The sequence below is a fragment of the Castor canadensis genome, chromosome 7 (assembly GCF_047511655.1).
Source record: "Castor canadensis chromosome 7, mCasCan1.hap1v2, whole genome shotgun sequence".
NCBI lineage: Eukaryota > Metazoa > Chordata > Mammalia > Rodentia > Castoridae > Castor > Castor canadensis.
The window spans coordinates 147,871,948-147,892,843 of NC_133392.1; the positions used below are offsets into that span (position 1 = coordinate 147,871,948).

At 37.6% G+C, this 20,896-nt stretch overlaps 1 protein-coding gene across 10 annotated transcripts in view; it reads left to right on the forward strand.

Annotated features, from left to right (window-relative positions):
- The window catches only part of Hp1bp3 (heterochromatin protein 1 binding protein 3), a 37,010-nt gene that overhangs the window by 2,517 nt on the left and 13,597 nt on the right, over positions 1 to 20,896 (forward strand). For 3 of the 10 annotated variants that reach the window (XM_020168645.2, XM_020168651.2, XM_074081122.1), the window contains exons 2-8: positions 2,912 to 3,109; positions 3,544 to 3,643; positions 10,990 to 11,143; positions 13,448 to 13,607; positions 15,980 to 16,123; positions 18,086 to 18,166; positions 19,157 to 19,311. In XM_020168645.2, coding sequence (XP_020024234.1) covers positions 3,014 to 3,109; positions 3,544 to 3,643; positions 10,990 to 11,143; positions 13,448 to 13,607; positions 15,980 to 16,123; positions 18,086 to 18,166; positions 19,157 to 19,311 — 890 coding nt within the window. In that variant the 5' untranslated portion in view covers positions 2,912 to 3,013. Of the gene's footprint in view, positions 1 to 1,487; positions 2,805 to 2,911; positions 3,110 to 3,543; positions 3,644 to 10,989; positions 11,144 to 13,447; positions 13,608 to 15,979; positions 16,124 to 18,085; positions 18,167 to 19,156; positions 19,312 to 20,896 lie in introns of those variants that run through there. The other 7 variants (XM_020168649.2, XM_074081124.1, XM_074081125.1 and 4 more) reach the window with 5 other exon arrangements.

Genomic DNA, 20,896 nt, shown 5'->3' on the forward strand with positions numbered 1-20,896 from the left:
ACCTGAAGCAAACATTTCTCAGTATTTATCCCAAATAACTATGGTGTGTGTGTGTGTGTGTGTGTGTGGTGGTAGTGGGGGGTGGTGGAGGGAGGAGAGTGCTGTTCTTTTGTTGTTTTTTGAGATTGGTGAGGAGGTGTGTCTGTGTTGCCCAGGCTGGTTTTGAACATGGGCTCAGATGATCCTCCTGCCTCAGCATCCCAAGTAGCTGGAACTACAAGCATGTTCACAATGCCTGACTCTAGGTATTTATATCCTGAATACAGTAATAAGTCCTATCACATGTCAGTGTTCATTCAATTTTTTTCTCAGTAGAGTACCACGTGTATGTTGGACACTGTTGTAGGTGCAGTTTTGGTCCTTGTAATACTTATATTCTATTGGGAGAGACATGTAGTAAACAAACATATTGAGCTTCAGGTGGTGGTAAATGCTATAAAGAAACCTGAGGAAGGTCTTTCTGAGGGGGCAATAATGTCCAGAGGCCTGATTGAAGGGTGTGGAAGAAAGACCATTTTAGTGTGAGAGGAAAGTAAGCGCAAACACCCTGGAGGCAGGAGTGAGCAGAACACAGTTCAAGGGCTGAAGATCTGCAGGTTTGGAGCCAAGAAAGCAAAGTAAGGTGAAATTGATGAAGATGTTGGTATTGGGATGTTTTAAGCTGGAGAATGTCAGGATTTATTTTTTTGGTGGATGCATTGGGGAAGATGAACTCAGGGTCTCACTCTTGCTAGGCAGATGCTCTACTACTTGAACCACTCTGCCAGCCCAGTGGGGAAGATTGATGGACCAACCTATTTCACAGTTATCCCAACCTGGGCATACTTTTTATCTGGACTAATTCAGACTCATTCTTGTCCTTAGGTTAATATGTGTTTCTGAGCTACTGTTGCCCTGAGTTTATTTTTATCACTTTGATATTAAGAATTGCTTCCTATGTCCCCCCCACCCCCATTCCTTTTGAAATCTGTTCATTTTAAGTTTGAGTAGTGAATACAGAGTTGACTGGAAAAGTTTGACACTTTTCAGTGTATTGTTTACAGGGAAAATATTTTTTTGATACCTGTTGTCAGCGACTCCTGAAGGTTTTACTGACTTCACAATAGCATTTTTAACCTCTTCTGGTGTTTTCACAGGTTAGGAAAGATAAACTCATTAGCAATATCACTTTACCAAGGATAACCACATCACAATGTGTTATCTGCATAGTGTTTGTATAATATAAAGGATGTTTTATTTCTGCATAGTGTTTGTATATAAAAATACTAGTAGAGTACCTAATTTTCATTATTTTTCTTATCAACGAAAACACATTACTATGTAAGTGCTAGTTGTATGTATTGAAATTATTCCAAGATAGATTTTTAATTTTCACAAACTCAAGTAATGCTGGTAAGCCATCTTGGCCCTCCTTTCCTTTTTTTTTTTTTTTTTTTTTTTTTGGTGCTGGGGACAGAACTCAGGGCCTTGCACTCAGTGTTCTTCCACTGAACTAAATCCCCAACCCCTTGGCTCTCATTTCACAGATCAGAAAACAGCTGTTTTCATTTCTGGTTTGTTGTTACTCATTTGTTTTGGGATTTATTTATTTATGTATTTATTTTGAGACAGGATCTCACTATGTAACCCGGGCTGGCCTCCAACTCACCTTCCAAAGTTCCCATAAAAAGATTTTCCCTGTAAATGTGAAAGCATTCTCTGTGTTTAAAAATTTTCAGTTTATCCTACCTTATTATTGCAGCTTTGAACTCCATTACCTGACCAGTTGAAAGCTCTTAAATTCCTAGAAAGGCTTAGAACTTAGAGTAAGCATTCGGTTTATCATTCCCCAGCTTCTTGTTAATTGTTCATTAGCACAGAGATGTAAACAGTTAAGTGACCATTTCCTTATATTATGAAATGCTATTGAGACCTAGTTTTTTTTTTTTTTTTTTTTTTGGTAGTACTAGAGTTTGAACGCAGAGCCTCCTGTTTGCTAGGCAAGTGCTAAACCACTTGAGCCATATCCCCAGCCCTTTTTGTTTTAGTTTATTTTTCAGGTAGGGTCTCACATTTCTTCCCAGGGCTGGCCTTGGACTGTGATCCTTCACATGGGGTAACTGGGATTATAGTATGCCCCACCACTCCTGTCTTATTTTTTAAGGTAGAGTCTCATTAACTTTTTTTCTTTTTTTGTGGGGTGGGGGTGGAGGAGTGTGGACTGGCCTTGAACCAATCTGCATGTCTTCTCCCTCATAGCTGGGATTATAGGTGCAGGTGACATTTTTGAGTTTGGATGATGGTGGGTTTTATCTGTGAATATTTACGTTCTTATGTTTTTGTTTTGCTTATGTTAAAAGTACGACAAAGTTTTAGAATTATATGTCTGTTCTCCTAGGTAATTGGTCTAACTTTACTTCTTTGGTTCTGAAATCTCTTAGAATGTCAGGTTCTTCAACAATATTTTTGCCCTTTATTTTCCCATAATAGAAAAAAGGTTACTTCTCTTACACCAGTAGTTACAGTTAATTTTCCAGACCCCTCTGAGAACAATAACAAGAAAAGCCTACTCTCTGTAGTATGCTAATGTTTGTCCAAACATTTGACTAAACCCTCCTTAGTTTCCTTCCTGAGTGCCTGATGGTAGCTGAGGGGATGGAGTTAGGTTCCTTGTGAGCTTTCTTGTCCTTGTTGCCTTTGTTCATGTGGAAGTTGCAACAGCTGCTGTGGCTTATGCATTTGTCTTAGTCACTGCTTTACATACTCTATATTTTGATGGTGGTTTTATCTTTTTGAATAATAATTAAGTCACCTGTCACTTAACTGTAAGTTTTATAGTTATATCTTTTCCCTTTGGATGTATATGAAATTTAGACATTTTAGTGTAGTTTGTTTCTGTTAATCTTCACACCAGGTCTTTTCTGTGCTTTAGGTTGACTCTTCACCACACTGAAACCATTAGGAAAAATCCTTGTGGTTAACAGCAGAGGCTTCAGAGTGTGTAACCTGTACTCAGGCCTAGAAATTATTTTAAATGGCGACTGATACGTCTCAAGGTGAACTCGTCCATCCTAAGGCACTCCCACTTATAGTAGGAGCTCAGCTGATCCACGCGGACAAGTTAGGTGAGGTAGGGGCTGACACATTCTTGAAGCTCACTCTTGGATCAATCCCTGACTTGAGGCCCTGCTGGGTTCTTCTTGGTACATGTTCCTTCTCCTACTTTGGGGAGTCTACGGTGTGAATCCAAAAAAATCCAATAGCTGTAAAGTTCTTTTCATCTTCCCCTTCCCCTCAAATTCCTGAGAAACCTCCAACCTCCTAAATTTATTCAAAATCAAGTATAATTATTCCCACTTGAAGTTCTTTCTGAAATAAAATATTTTAAAGCTTATTTCATTTTATTTTACATCAAAAAACTTCTTAAAAGTAATTTGCATCAGATCCTGGAGTTGACTTGAAGAATTCTCCTACATCTTTTGACACCCAGTTAGGCCCCTTGAGAAAGAGAGAAAAGAGAACTTTTTAATGATGCTTGATTATGGCCTTCTCTTTTTTTTTTAGAAGGTAGAAGATAGCACCATGCCGATTAGAAGAGCTGTTAACTCTACCCGGGAAACACCACCCAAAAGCAAGCCTGCCGAAGGGGAGGAAGAAAAGCCAGGTAAAGCAGGCATGAGACTTAATCCTGTGTGACGGATTCCATAACTCCCTCTAAACTTAACTGTGCTTTTTTCATGGCTTGAATGTTTTGGGGCAACATTCAAGGAAAGAAACGGTAGTTCTGGGTACACTGCTGACCTATATGGGTGAAGTAAGAATGTGTTTTCTCATTTTTTGAAAGGTGAAGTGTAGTGTTCTTGGAATTAAAAACAGGAATGATAGAAATTGTAGAGTGGCCTTCTGAACATGCAGAATCAAAGGGATTGAAGGCTCATGTAATCACAGAGGGCTGAGTCTTCAGGAGGGACAGTGGACAGTTCACCCAGAAATCCATCAGGAGGCCTTAAGAGAAGCAAATGAGTGGTCAAAACATTGTGTCTAACTGGTGTTACTGGAAAAGAGATTGGCCAGTCAGAGGTAGGAATATAAGTAGTGTAGAGAAATGCATGTAGATCCATCAACCTGGCAAACCAGTACTCCTTTAGAGTTTCTCTGATCGCTTGTTCTCCTGTTCCCGGTCATTCTCTTCCTTCTTGTTTCTTGTTACCTTTTTCTTTAGTTGCTTATCCTTTTTTCATTCTCCCTTGCTTTTTTTTTTTTTTTTTTGAAGATTTTTATTTATGTTTTGGTGGTACTGGAGTTTGAACTCAGGGCCTCGTGCTTCCTAGGCAGGCACTTTACTGCTTGAGCCATGCCCACAGCCCTCTGCTTTGCATTTTATCTCAGGTTTGTTTGGATGAGCACACTATGCTGTCCCTGTCCTGGCTGTTCAAATCAAATATTTGCTTATGAACATAGATTAGGAATAGAAAAGACATGCTCCCCTTTTGAGTTTATCTCTTGGTGCACTAGGATTTTAAGCCTGGATTTTGTCTCAGAATCCCTAAGTTGAATGCCATTAGCAATTTGGGCACTGTGGCCTAAGACAGTTATATTAAAAAGGTAATGGGGGGAGGCCAAGCTCCAGTGGCTCACGCCTATAATCCTAGCTACTCAGGAGGCAGAGATCAGGAGGATCACAGTTTGAAGCCTTCCCAGGCAAATAGTTTGCAAGACCCTATCTCGAAAATGCCCAATGCAAAATAAGGCTGGCAGGGTGGCTCAAGTGGTAAAGCACTTGCCTAGCAAGCGTGAGGCCCTGAGTTCAAACCTCAGTACTGCTAAAGGAGCAAAAAAAAAAGGTAATGGGGGAAAGTGATTTGATGATTATTTTGTCCAGCACTGGGATAAGCCACTAATTACTAATAATATCAGTTTTCACAAAACAGAGGCAGAGGTTTTAGATGTGTAAGGTATTAGAAGAGTCAACTAAAACTTTGTAAATTATGTTCCTTTATACATTATATATTTAATCTCACTATATCATTTATGGTATTTTGTGCATGAATGTAATTGAATGTTCATTTTGAATTTTGTAAATCTTTTATTCTACACAGGCAGACACAGTAGTTTAATGATTTGAAAATAGTGTCTTACATCAATATCAGTTGAGTGAGTGAACGTTTATTTAACCATAACTTTTTGGTTTTGTTTTTTGAGCCAGAATCTCACTGTGTTACTCAGGCTGTCTCAAACTCCTGATCTCAAGCAATTCTCCTGCTTCAGCTTCCCTATTAGCTGGGACAAGTGTGATCACATCTAGCCAAGCTGTAACTCTTAAGCAGTTATAAGTATACCTCCAGAGGTACTGCATTTTCCAGCCCAGACCACTTCAGTAAAGCAGTTTATTATGATAAAGGGAATCACACAATTTGTATGGTTTCCTAGTGCATATAAAAGTTATATGTACACTATACTGTAGTCCAGTAAGTGTGCAGTAGAATTATGTCTCAAAAAACAGTGTATGTAGCCAGAATGTGGCAGTCATGCCTGTAATCCCAGCATACAGAAGGCTAAGGCAGGAGGATCCTGAGTTTTTGGCCAGCCTGGATTACATAGTGAGACCCTGACTCAAATTGCCCTCCCAAACCTCCCCCAAAAAATACATACCTTCATTAAAAATACTTTATTGCTCAAAAAATACTATCCATAATCTAAACTTCATGAGTTGTAATCTTTTTGCTGGTAGAGGGTCTTCCCTCAGTGTTGGTGGCTGCTGACTGATCACTTGGGGTTGCTGAAGGATGGCGTAACTGGTTGTTGTTTATAATGAGTGAGCAATGAAGTTTGCCACATCAGATTTCTCTGTCTGATTCCATTTTAACCCATCATAGAACTTCTTTCAAAGTTGGAGTTAATCTTTTCAAACTCTATTATATTCTGAATCCTTCATTATCATTCCAGCAGTGTTCATCTCCAGAAGACACTTTCTTTGCTCATCTATAAGAAGTAACTCCTCGTTCACTCAAATTTTATCATGAAATTGTAACAATTCAGTCACATCTTTAGGCCTTATCTCTAGTTTTCTTACTGTTTCTACCACATCTGTGGTTACTTCCTTCACTGAAATATTTTGTTGTTTGTTTTGTATCTTTTGTTTTGTTTTTGGTAGTAGAATTTGCACTCAGGACCTCATGTTTGCTAGGCAGGCTCTCTGTCATTTGAACCACTCTGCAGCCCAATTTTGTGTTGGGTTTTTTGTTTTTCCTTTTTGAGATAGGGTCTTATGAACTGTGTGCTTTGAACAACCATCCTCCTGATCTGATCTCTGCCTCCTGAATAGCTAGAATTAGAGGCATGAGCCATTGTTGCCTGGCTTGTAGCTAGGCTTTTTTTTTTTTTGAGGCAGGGTTTTGTTTTATAGCCCAGGGTGGCCACATGTTCATGATCCTCCTGCATCAGCCTCCCCAGTGCTTGGGATTATAGGCTTGTACCACCACACCTGGCTTCCCCTGAAGTTTTGAACCTGAGGGTTGGATTAACTTTTTCCAAAATTCTCTTACTGGTGATATTTTGATCTCCTCCCATGAATCACATGTTTTTACTGGCACCTAGAATGGAATCCTTTCCAGAAGGTTTTCTCTCTTTCTTTTGTTCTATATTTCTTTCACTAGCATATATTAATTGTATAGAGGACACACTGTGATATTTGCATATAGACATAAATGTACTTTGATCAAATTCACCCCATCTGTTACTCTTTCCCTACCCCCCTTTCCAGAAGGTTTTTCAATTATTCTGCCCAGATCTATCAGAAAAATCACTATCTATAGCAGCTATAGTCTTACAAGATGTATTTCTTTTTTTTTTTTTTTTTTGTTCTTCACAAAGTCAGCAAAGGTCAAGTTTATTTTATTTATTTATTTATTTTTTTTTGCTCTAGTTATTTTTTTTTCCTTTTTTCTTTTATTATTCATATGTGCATACAAGGCTTGGTTCATTTCTCCCCCCTGCCCCCACCCCCTCCCTTACCACCCACTCCGCCCCCCTCCCTCTCCCCCACCCAATACCCAGCAGAAACTATTTTGCCCTTATTTCTAATTTTGTTGTAGAGAGAGTATAAGCAATAATAGGAAGGAACAAGGGTTTTTGCTGGTTGAGATAAGGATAGCTATACAGGGAGTTGACTCACATTGATTTCCTGTGCGTGGGTGTTACCTTCTAGGTTAATTCTTTTTGATCTAACCTTTTCTCTAGTACCTGTTCCCCTTTTCTTATTGGCCTCAGTTGCTTTTAAGGTATCTGCTTTAGTTTCTCTGCGTTAAGGGCAACAAATGCTAGCTAGTTTTTTAGGTGTCTTACCTATCCTCACCCCTTCCTTGTGTGCTCTCACTTTTATCATGTGCTCATAGTCCAATCCCCAATGTATAATGTATTTCTTAAATAATAAAACTTGAAAGTTAAAACTGCTTCTTGATGGTAGCTCATGCCTGTAAATCCTAACTACCCAGGATATAGACAACAGGGGATCTTAGTTTAGGACCACCCTGGACAAAAAGTTCAGAAGATCCCCATCTCAGTCCATGGCTAGGCAGGTATGGTCATTTTGTATGCAGGGAAGTACAGATAGGAGAATTGTGGTCCAGGCCAGCCTGGGGATAAAGTAGACCCTATCTCGAAAATAAAACAAAAAGGGCTGGCAGGGGCTCGTGGAATAGCTCAAGTGGTAGGGTACCTGCCTAGCAAGTGTGAGGCAAAGTTCAAACTCTAGTACAAAAAACACACACACAAAAAGGGCTGGCAGAACAACTAACCAACCACAGTATCCCCCAAAAGAAAAAAAAAATACTCCTTGATCCATAAGCTGCAGAATGAATATTTTATTAGCAGGAAAGAAAGCAACATTAATCTCATTGTGCATGAGGGTGCTTGGGTAACCAGGTACATTGTCCTCAAGGAGAAATACTTTGAAAATTCTTTTCAAAGTATTCTTTCAGAACATTAGGTCTCAACAGTCAGCTTAACATAGTAAGTCATGTTGAAAAGAGATCAGTTGTCTACTATAGATACTCTGAATAACTTTCTGTTTCACCTTCCACTTTTTTGAAGTTTTGGGCAGTCTCAGGGCTTCACACTTAGAGGTAGGCACTCTGCCATTTGAGCCACAAGTCCGTCACCTTGCACTTTTGTGTTAAAGAGATAGCTTCTTAAATTTCATGAACCGTCCTCTGGGAGCTTCACATTTTCTTCTGTAACTTCCTCTCTCAGCCTTCATAGAATTAAAGAGAGTTAGGGCCTTGCTCTGAAATTAACTTTGACTTAAAGGAATATCGTGGACTGATTTTGATCTATTCAGACGACTAAAATTTTCTGTATCAATAATAAGGCTGTTTAGTAAGTGACTGGTGGCTCAGCCTATAATCCTAGCTACTTGGGAGGCTGAGATTGGAAGAATTGTTGGAGGCCACCCTAGGCAAAAAGTTCCCAAAACCTCATCTCAACCTATAGCTGGATGCAGTGGTGTGCTCCTTTCATCCCAGCTACAGTGGAAAGTATAAAATAAGAGGATCGCAGTCCAGGCTGGCTCAGACATAAAGCAAGACCTTAATCTCTAAAATAACTAGAGCAAGCCAGGCACTTGTGGCCCATACCTGTTTAATCCTAGTTACTTGGGAGGCTGCAGTCAGGAGGATAGTGGTTTGAACCAGCTGGAACAAAAAAGTTAGCGAGACCCCATCTTAACCAATAGCTGAGTGCAGTAGTGTGTGCCTGTTATCCCAAACTATGTGGGAGGGTGAGAATGAGAGGATGGAGAGTCCAGGGCAGCCTGGGCAAAAAAGTTTTCGAGACCCCCATCTCAATTGGAAAAAGCTGAGCCTGATGACACTTGTCATCCCAGTTATGGCTAAAAGTAGAATAGGAGGGTGGCAGTCCAGGCATCCTCCATGGGCAAAAAGTGATACCCTGTCTCTAAAATAACCACAGAAAGAGGGCTGGAAGTGCAGTTAAAGCAGTAGAGCATCTGCCTAGCATGAAGCATGAAGCCCTGAGTCCAAATTCAGTATTGCCACGAAGGTTTTGCTTTCTTACCATTCATGTGTTCACTGGAGAAGCAGTATTTTGGGTGGGGTGGGGTGGGGATTTGAGAAGAAGGTCTCACTATGTAGCCCAGGCTGGCTTTGAACTCATGATCCTCCTGCCTCAGTTTATGGAGTGCTGGGATTGTATATGTGTGCTACCACACCTAGCTGTTTTTTCTTTCTTTTTTTTAGAAAAAGGCAATTTATAAGTGAACATGTGATTAACAGTGATTCTTACTATGTAGTTCATTAGGGCAAATTGTTGGGGTGAGGGGCTTTAAAAAAATCATTATGAAAAATACATCTTCCTGTGGAAAATCTAAATTCATTTATTACCTGTATTCCCTAGACACCATTGTTATAATGAAGTTGTATATTTCATGATCCTTAAACATGTGAGAAACAGTTCTAGAAGAATCAGCATAGGCCAGAGGAGGACAAGAATCACTCAGTACAAGTGCCAGCCTACAGGCTTCCCCTAAAACATTATATATAATCCTCATAAATGTGGGGTAAGGATATGAGACGTGGAGATGTCAAGGAATTTGGCCTACGATCATTGAGTTGGAAGTTCATGAAGACTCAGCTTGAGGCTGGTGTTTACCCATAGTCCTAGCACTCAGGAAATGTCAAGATGGAAGGATTCCTTGAGCCCAGGAGTTCAAGACTAGCCTGGGCACTTTAATGAAGTCTAGATCCAAAAAACAAAAAATAAAGTAAAAGAATTTAAAATATTGAACTAGACTCCATGTGTGTCTAACTCTAAAACCTCAGCTTTGCCTGAACAGACAGAAATTTGAAGTAGACTATTTTATCTAGTTGAAGATAATTCAGGACATAATTTGTAGGTGGTAATTGGCTGTTCTGAAGGTTATGGTTTTTAGAGTTTTAATTTGCTAAGAAACTAGATACTCCTTTTACAATTTGATTATAAGCAGGAAGTAGCACTTTTTTTATTCTCTTTCTGCAAAGACCACAGAAAAATTTTCATCATTACTTCAATAATTAATTCACATAATGTACATGATCACACTCTTCAAGCATATAATTTGATTGTTTCTTGATTTTTGTCATTGGAGTCCTTTTCTTTGGTGTCTTTGTATAAGCAATGCCTGCAGTTCTGTGTTTTATAGTAACTTCTCAGAGACATGCTATGGAGGAAAAGCACAAACAATGCAGACATCAGTATTTCCCTTCTCATGTTCTAGTCTGGAAAATATGTGCTAATTTTCTTTTATTCTCTTAAGATTTTTTTTTTTGCCCTGCTGGGAATTGAACTCAGGTCCTACACCTCAAGCAGTCCACCAGCCCTTTTTTTTTGTGGTGGGTTTTTTCGAGATAGGGTCCCACAAAGTATTTGCCCATGCTGTCTTTGAACTGCGATCCTCCTGATCTCTGCCTCCTGAGTAGCTAGGATTATAGATGTGAGCTACCAGCACCCGGCAGAAGATTCTTAATTATAAATACCGTTAATATTACAAAGTACACTATCGAGATTTAGGGTGAATGTGTAATTTCCTGGCCCATTTTCTCCCAGTGTTCTGGATAAGTAATTGAAAATGCAGCCTGAGTTATATGAAGAATAAAAGGTGGGCGCTGGGAATGTAGTGTAGTGATAGAGCTCGTGCCTAGCATACTTGAAGCCCTAGGTTCAATCCCCAGCACTACTCCCACCCTTCTAAATAAAGAATAAAAGAGGGCTGGGGATGAAGCTCAGTGGATGGTACCTGCTTTTTCATATATGAGGTACTTAGTTTGAGTCCAATACCACAAAAAAAAAAAAGAAAAGAAAGGTAGAAAACAAAAGAAAAAGAAGAGGAAGGAATAAAACTGCACTCTTAAGTAATTTGTCGTTCATTTTAGAGTTTACTCATTAAGCAGAACATTTGACCTTTTAACTCATAGGGGAGGGGTGTAGGCACTGTAGTGTATCTACTTGATTTTTCAGAACCAGATATAAGTTCAGAAGAATCTGTCTCCACTGTAGAAGAACAGGAGAATGAAATTCCACCTGCTACAGCTAGTGAGACGGAACAACCCAAAGGCGAGCCTGAGACTGAAGAGAAAGAAGAAAACACGTCTTCTGAGGAAGCCAAGAAGGAGTAAGTAAAGTTAGTGAAGATTGCATAAAAGGGCTGCAGATCAGGTTGTAGTCATATTAACAACATTGATGGATGCTAGTATTTGCTATTTGGATACACTTTTTAGGATTATTTGAAATGGTTTTATTACATAGTTGTATGGCTTTTAAAATTTGTAGTAGTTGGCAGAATAATGGCTTAAATAATCCCTTCCTGTTGGCTTTAGAGTGTGTGTATGTGTTTAGAATTCATTATTGAAATACTTGCTATTTTAAGCATTGACAAATCTCAATAAGAAATGAAGCATTAACTGTGAAATTTGATCTGAGGTTGAGTGCTTGGCTCACTCCTATAATCCTAACTACTTGGAAGGCAGAGATGGGGAGGATTGTGGTTCAAGGCCAGCCCATGCAAAAAGTTTGGAGACCCCATCTCAATCAGTAAGCATCCCAGCTACATAGGAAGCATGAATAGGAGGATCATAGTCCAGGCTGGCCCTGGTATAAATGCAAGAAACTATTCAAAAAATGACTAAAAGTAAAAAAGGGCTGATGGCATGCTCAAATGGTAGAGTTCCTTCCTGGCAAGCACTAGGCCCAGAGTTCAAACCCCAGTACAAAAAAAAAAATCTAATCAGAAAGGCATTTAAACCATTTTATACTACATCTGAGCCAAGACTGAGTTGTTGTGTGTATGTGCTTATGTGAAAGCATCAGTATATCAAGCATTTGCTAGAGTGATCTAAAGTTCTGCATATGTTCAGTGAAGCTTGGATTGGAAGCATCTTTGGGCATCTGAATGCAAAATTTGCTGTTGATGACCCCTATCTGTAAGAGATGGTACCAATTCTTTTTTAAAGTTTTTATTTTTTAATTTGAACTCAGGGCCTATATCTTCTGCTACTCCATCAACCTTATTTTTGTGTGTGTGTGTGTGATGAGGTTTTTCAAGATAGGTTCTCTCGACCTATTTGCCCAATTGGCTTCGAACTGTGATCCGCCTGATCTCTGCCTCCTGAGTAGCTAGGATTACAGGTGTGAGTCACTGGCACCCAGGTTAGATTTGTATTTATTCTGCAGGTAGTATTTACTCTTATTTTCATAGTTGGTTAGGACCGTTAGAAATTTCCTTTCAAATAAAATGGCAATAGCTATACCTTCTAGGTATAACCCTCAGGGAGTCCTTTATCCCAGTTTCATAGGAATGGTAGTAAAATGTGGGATTTTAGCAGCTGTACTATATATTTTTTTAAGTGTTCTAATATGTTAGGTGCATGGAGTACTCTATTACTTACAGTAAAATTTACATAATGTTTTCTGGCTTATAAAGTTATTTTGATTTTAAAACTTTTATTGTAATGCATTTGTTCTCAGGGCTTGCTAGGTAGGTGAACATTTTGATTTTTGAAACATAATCTCATAATACTTTCTTTTCTGAGATGGTGTTATATTACTGTTTTATAACTGCGGTAGCAGACATATATCACTTGCAAAGATCATATTGCTAGTTGGTAAGTGTTAAAGATAAAATTCAAACCTAGTTTTCTGACTTTAAAGCTTGACTTCTTTCTACTATACCAAACTGCGTCTGGTATAGTGGTTGCCAGTATGCATTTTAAAATTCTCATTTATTTTATGTGCTGGACCTTCATCCCAGCATTATCTTAGCTGACTACTCTCCTGCACCTAAGAAGAAGTATCTTTTTTAGTTCATTTATAGTACCCAGTTTTAAAGTTTTATTTTATAAATTTTTGCTTGTTTTACATAACACCTTAGTGTATAACATTTTTATCAATTTTTGTTCTTTTCCTGTTTCTTTCTTTATACAGTTGTCCCTTTGTATCCAAGGGAGATTGGTTTGACTCCTGCAGATACCAAAATCTGTATATGCCCAAGTCCCTTATATAAATTGGTTTAGTATTTGCATATAACCTACACATAACCTCCTGTGTACTTTAAATCAGTTCTCGATTACCTATAATATGTAATACAATGTAAATACTCTATTGACAGTTGCTATACTTTTATTCAGGAAATAATGGCAAGAAAAAAATGTCTGTATATGTTTAGCACAGATGTAATTTTTCTCAAAAATTTATAATCCTTAGATGCAGAACCCAAAAATATTTTCTGGGTTTTTTTGTTTTGTTTTGGTGGTACTGGATTTTGAACTCAGAGGCTCATGCTTACTAGGCAGGTGCTCTACCACTTGAGCTACTCCACCAGCCCCAGAGCCCAAAAATGTGAATCCCATGGATACAAAATGTAGATTATGCATCTTTCTGGAAAGTTTGTCTTGTGTAAGAAAGGTTCTTTGTTTTAAAGTGAGAAAGATCAGACTAAAGAAAAGGAGAAGAAAGTGAAAAAAACGATACCGTCCTGGGCTACCCTTTCTGCCAGCCAGCTAGCCAGGGCCCAGAAACAAACACCGATGGCTTCCTCACCACGTCCCAAGATGGATGCGATCCTAACTGAGGCCATTAAGGCAAGTTTTTATTTAAAGCAGTTGTTTTAGATTTATCCTGCTCATCTTTTGCTTACTTGAAAGTGGCGTACTCTGTCCAGGTACCAGGAATCTTGCTTTGCTTCCTAAAGGAGATTCAAGTAGAAGAAACCTATGTAAGGTACATGTTTTTTCTGGCATGGTTACATTTGATGAATACTGTTGTTAAAAATTTATATTTAATAAATATTTTTGACTTAACCTTTAGAAATGTTTTTTTTAACTCAGTTTATTGATCAAGTATTTTTTGTTTGAAGGCTACAAATGTTAATTCACTAAGCTAACATTTATGGGCTACCTTCTCTGAGACAAACAACTGTGACTTGTGATACAGCATTGGCCAAAGACAGGGTCCTTGTCCTTAACAAAATCTAATTATTACTAGGTAACAAAATAACCTTGAGAATTTTTGTTAAATTCTCATCTGTGCAGCTGAGCTCTGATGTTTACAGCCCTTTTCTTTTATACCTCACCTAGGAAGCCCTCACATAAGCTTTATCATCTAGCCCTTCCAAATGCTGCACAAATTATCCTCCTTACATGACTTCATGACTTCACTATAATTGATTGGCTTTTGTTAGCTTATGCTGTCATAATATGTCATAGTTTCTAAAAAAAATTTTAGAGGATACTACCTTTGTTGTGTAAGTTCCACCCCCCACCCTTAATGGAGATCAATCCAAGGCCTTGTGCGTACTAGGCAAGCACTCTACCACTGAGCTTACATCCCCAACCCAAATCTTCCCATGTAATTTTCAATTGATAAGAAGAGTTAAAAGAGACCCCTCATTTCAGGGACTTTTTTGCTAGGGTCCGATTCAGACTGGAGAGAGACATTCAGATCATTTTAACCAAGGGTGGTATACATAGGAAGAAGCAGCCTGGTTGTCAGCTCAGATTTGAGAAGATAAAACTGACAACATGAGCTGGAAAAGGGTTTCCATTCAGACCTCTCCTTCATTCCTTCGAGATTTCTTACTTTCACCTCATTAAGAAAACTTATCCTCTAGATAGCTTGACCATAGTGAGATCTCTGTTCTTTGTGCAGCCCTCCTTAAGGGCTTTACTTCAGCCATTCAGTGTGGGTTTGAAGGAGTAGAGATATAAAGAGCATGAAGGTGCTAAAATTTTTGAATAGTTAAAAATGGAGCAAGAAAAATTTGGCCTACACTGAATTTGATTTTGCATATTTGTACACATATGGTTATTTTTGTGATACCATGTGCATTTCATGAAGTTTTACAAGTCATGATTTTAGACCACTGTACAATCATCTGTGTAAAACAAGAGTGCTAATGTCTCCTTGTATTTCTGTAGCACAAGGGATTGTTTGTTTTAGGATTACAGAGTTCTTTTCTGCTTATCGTTCTTTGCTTTGTGTTTTCTTTTGTATGTTTGTGTGTACTGGAGTTTGAACTCAGGGCTTCACACTTGCTAGGCAGGTGATCTGCCACTTCAGCCACTGTACCAGCCTGCTTTGTGTTTTCTTACAGAATCAGGAATAAACTTCAATAGATTGTTAATAGTTCAGAGACATTTACTTGAGTTAGGTGACCTATATTAATACAACCTGTGTTGTACAGGCTTTTCTGGTACACCTACCATCATTTATTTGAAGGCTAAAAAATGAGTTATTTTTCTTTGTTGTCAAAACATAAAACAGCATTTCAACTAAGTCTTTGTCCAATAAGGATGAGTAAGTGCTACATTCAGTCTATAGACAATGATAACACAAGACTGGAGGATTAGCCCATTAGATAAATTTACCAGATGCTATTTCTGTGAGCTTCAAATTTTAAAGCATTTGAAAAATTAAACATTTGCTACCTTTGTGATATAATCAGTTGTTAATTCTTCTTTGGTCATTTGTAGATTAGGATGGCAATGGAAGAAAGCAGCACTATAAATCTTAGTATAATATCTTCATTGTTACTCAGAACTCCCCTTAAAACTGTGCTGTCTATAAACCCAGATTATTCCCTTTCATTTTGATTATCTTTCCTTATTTTCTGTTGACATTCATTGAAAACCTGCAGAGACATATTGCTCCTGGTATGACAAACTCATTCCTTAAAATGGGCCAGGGAGGTAATCCTATAAATATAGAAATGTTTTGCTTTTCTCATTTCTCATGCTAAAGATCTATCTTCTAAATGAAAAGAGGTTTTTCATTAACACACAGAACATTGTTCATGTGTTTTGAACAATTTAGAGTTGTTACAGAAGTATTTAATAATTGTGTATTTCTTCACAGCCATTATGAACTTAAATTATCTGAAGTATTACGTGTTATTAAGCTCACTACCAAAAATAACTTAAAGTAATATGTATGATTTGACAAATCTGTTTTCTAGGCATGCTTCCAGAAGAGTGGTGCATCAGTGGTTGCTATTCGAAAATACATCATCCATAAGTACCCTTCTCTGGAGCTGGAGAGGAGGGGCTATCTCCTTAAACAAGCACTGAAAAGAGAGTTAAACAGAGGAGTCATCAAACAGGTATCATACAGTTGTTAAAAACAAGACCATGTCATGTATCACCTGTGCCAAGTCCATTTTTAGTCTTTTTAGGCTATTTATGTCTTTTTTTTTGTTGAAAACGAGTTACATGGTGCTGAAATACTTCAGCTTAACCTAATTGTATTACCTGAGACTAGGCCTCAGAAACAGTGGTACTAGTTGTCTCTGTAGTTAACTATTAAAGAGAACAGAAGCAATAAGATAGTGTACTTTTCCCTCTTCTTATTATACTCTTAGTTGGATTTTTCTCTGTGGCCTGCTTGTGCTTGAAATCACATAGCACTGAAAATTAGAAGGTTAAGGAACCCTACTATTACAGTTGAAAAAAGGATAATTGCTTTTGTCTTAGGTTTGTTAACTTTAAAGCCTAATTTATATGATTAGACTTTACTACTTATAAATTAGCCTTATAAATAGGTTTGCTTTAACTGATGAGTATCTAAACTACTAAAGCCTGTTAGGAGAATCAGAGAAGCCTGAAGGAATTGACACTAATCCTAGAACCAGTATTGATTTCAGGCATAATCTGTGTTACCATGCGTATTTCATCAAAACATTGGTTAGAAACAGAAGTCTAGAGCAGGAATGTACCTCTGTGCTAGGACATTTGCCTAAGCATGTGCAAGGCCATGGACCCAATCCCCAGCACTGCAAAAAAAACAAATCAGATAAATCTGAGATCAGGATGGACTTTGTCTTATCTAACCCTCTTCAGAGGTCCAGACTGATAAAATAACTACCAGGTCCCATGGTATAGTAGCATAGATAGTTCTAAAAACTTAGTCCACCATATTCCCAGAATCCTAGTCCCTTTTTTCCATATACCTTTAATTTTTGCACTGTTTGAATTAGTATAGAATTCTTGTTTTTTTCTTTCTTTTTTTTTTTTTCCATTTTGAGGATTGAACCCAGGGCTTTGCACTTGCTAGCCAAGCATTCCACCAGTGAGCCACTCCACCGGCCTGAATTAGTATAGAATTCTGTACCACCCAGGCATTTAAACTCTGCTTAGGAACTCTAAGTTCAAGATATATTGAGTGTCTCCTGTATGTCAGATGTTTATGTCAGATCAGTGAATAAAACTTCCCTGCTATATGGATCTTACTGTCTAGCTTTCCCAAAATGTAAAGTTAATACTTAATGGCCTTTAAAATGATCATTGATTAAAAGGAACTACCTAGCTAATATGATCATGAAGTCAAAGAACCTAGTGTATGTCAGCATAGCTTGTGGGTGGGCTTCATATTTTTCTTTATGAAAATTTGTTTGTGACCTACCCTTGTCTCCAGAGACTTAACCCTTACTTTGATGTATAAACAACAGTTAATGTGCTAAAAGTATTTTATCTTGATTGTTACATGATAAAAATATAGGTAGAACTAAGGCATGGATGACTGGTTATTGTGAATCAACTTTAAAGTTCTATGAAAGTGCTTTGCAAGTGTGGAAATAATGTGATAATACTTACCATCGTATGCATTGTCTAAAAGTTACTAGATAACCTTTTGCATAAGGAATAATAATCTGTAATTAGTAAACTGTAGGAAGCATTGTGACCTGAGACCACTTAGGAGCTAAACTACCAAGGACCTAGCTTCTTTTCATTACAGTGAGGGTTTTCTTATTTACCTTAAGAAATTTTGTCCCTTCCTTTTTTGTTTGTTTGTTTTATAGATTGTTTAACCCAGTATCACAATAGCATTCTTCCCCAATTTTGTAGTTGCAGAGGACTGACTGGGTTGTTCAGTATTAAATAGCCAGATGGGTCATAACTAGGATCCCCTACATCTTTTGACTCCTCTTACATTGTTTTTTTTCTCTGAAGAGTCAAATAGCACTTTACATTAGCCCTTGTGTCATCCTCTGTAATTCCCTTTGTCTAGTGTAAAGTTATAAACATGAATACTGGAATAATTTAAAATAAAAATTAATTCACTTTAGGTAAAAGGAAAAGGTGCATCTGGAAGTTTTGTTGTGGTACAAAAATCAAGAAAAACACCTCAGAAATCTAGAAACAGAAAGGTAAGAAGTCTATACCAGCGTTTGATTGAACATTGAAATACTGTTATTTCTACTAAAAGTCACATTTATTGAGTGTATACTGTGTGCTTAGCACTACGCAAAGTGCAGCCGTTCTGCAAAAGCCTTCAGAGGTCAGCTAGTGAATAGAACAGTCATAGTTCATATTCAGGCACTCTGACCCAGTTAATTATACAGCTTTTTTGCAAAATATCTTTTAAACTAGAAGTATGCCCAGAACATTTTTACTAAACACTAGACCCTAAAGCTATACTCAGGGCTAACTTTTCTCATCTTTGAAAATACAAAATCCCCCTCCCCAAGATGACACAGTTAGGGGGTTAAGGGAGAAAGAAGATGGGGACAGTGTAACTAATGTACAACATGTCTAATCAGAATTGTCACTATGAATCCCCTCCCCCAGAAAATGAATATATCCTAATAACAAATTTATAATAAGATAAAAAAGACCCAGTTTTATTTATATAAGCTATTGCTACAATAATAAAGTGAAATACTTAGTATTTCATTTATGCCAGTAATTAGAATCATGAAAATTCTTCTGTAACTTTGTTTTTATAAAAAATTCTAAAGATACAGAACTCTCTGATACTCTGAAAATACTCTAAAAATGCTGTCCGATGCCGCAACTAATTCTTTGTCTCAGGCTCAGAGTGAGTTAGCCCCTTTAAATGGGCTGTCCTTCATTTTTACCTCTGTGTATTTTTAACTCTTTAATCTGAGATTTTTAATTGAAAGAAATTGCCAAAGATGTGGTCCTACATGTTAAGGAGTGAAGCCCTGAGTTCATTTCTTAAAGGGAAGGAGGGTCAGAGAGCCGCACAGTTCATACAGTACGATTTATTTGAATGTGGAAAAAAATGCTAGTTTGCTGTTTCCCCATCGATTTGGCAGTCATAGGAGGAAAACCCTTTTAAGTTGTGTATAGAAACACAGTCTATAATGATCATGAGTTTTCATTCTGTATTTCAGAAGAGGAGTTCTGCAGTGGATCCAGAACCACAAGTAAAATTGGAGGATGTCCTCCCATTGGCCTTCACTCGCCTTTGTGAACCTAAAGAGGCTTCCTACAGTCTCATCAGGAAATATGTGTCTCAGTATTACCCCAAGCTTAGAGTGGACATCAGGTATTAGCCATTGACCTGGACTTTAAAATATGCTGTGCTATTCCTTTAATCCCTTTCTCATGGGAAGGAGATAAATGAAATAGTCATGAGTTACTTTTACCTGAGCTAAAATTAGACCTTTTTTTGTGGATTTTTTTTTTTTTTTTTTTTTGCTCCATTATATTTTCTTTTTCATATCACCATATGTAGGTTTTTGGTTGTTTTTTTTTTTTTCTGAAACTCAAACCACATTTTCTTTTATCACATCCTGATAGAGTACAGTTGTTCCTCATTATCTGTGGGGGATTTGGTTCCAGGACCCTCCTTGATAACCAAAGTCTACAGGTGTTCATATCCCTTATATAAGTGGCATAGTATTTGCATATAACGTATGTGCATTGTGCATCCTCCTGTTGTCATTTTGAGTAAAGGTTTCACTATATAGCTCAGACTGGCCTCAAACTTGCAATCCTTTTGCCTCTGCTTCCTGAGTGCTAGGATTAGAGGCACCTGTGACCATGCCCTGGTTCTTCTGTATATATAACTTAAACTCATCTCTAGAATACTTAGAATACCTAGTGCAGTAGGTAAGTGCCATGTAAATAATTTTTAATAGTTTAGGAAATAATGAAAAGAAGAAGTCCATACATTCAGTGCACCTGCACATATTTTTCCTGAATATATTTGATCTGGTGGTTAAATCCCCAGTTGTAAAATGTTCTGATATAGAGGACCAACTATAACTCTTCATGTAAACATTATGTCCTCTTAGATACATGTGTTTTTACTTAGAGTTACAACTGGGAACAAAAGAAAATTCAGGCATTAATAGTAACTATAGAAATAATACTAAATCTTCATTTAAACAATTTTGAAAGGATTTTAATAATTTCTGCTTAACAGCTGAATTGATCATTTAGATTGTCACATTTGCTCAGTTGTAGATCCATACAATTTTTTAAATTTGCAATTCTTAAAGTGTGAGTTTTGAGTGTGTGTGTGTGTGTGTGTGTGTGTGTAAAATGTGATTGCCCTTGGAAAAATATATTTAATCCATTGCCTTTGGAAAAGTGTATTTAATCCAGAGTTCTTTCTACATTGTACTGATACAGTTTAGTGCCAGTCTTCACGTGCATTATTAAGGCACACAATTAGATTTCAGCCCAGAAGTCACATTTGCAGAAAATCACTAAGTTGTCTTGTTAGTATCTAATTATCCCAGCACTGGGAAGGCTGAGGAAGGAGTATTTTGAGTTTGAGGTTAACCTGGGCTACTTAGCAAAAACCTGTTTTAAAAAAAAAAAACAAAAAAACCCAATTAGTACGTAGTGAAATAGTGCACAAGAAAAGGGAATCATATAAGTAGAAAATTTGAAAATATCCTGATATTTCCATTCTCCTTTATCCAAGTATGGTAGTAGGTAGACACAACCATAGATAAGAAATGTACTATATAACACATTTAAAGTTGGTAACAAGCTGGGGCTGGAGCTCAGTGCTATGTAGACTGCTTGTCTAGCATACATGAGGCCCTGGGTTTAGTGTTCACTGCCACCACAAGAGTAAAAAGATGGACACAGTTCACTTTATTCTCTACTTTTTGCTA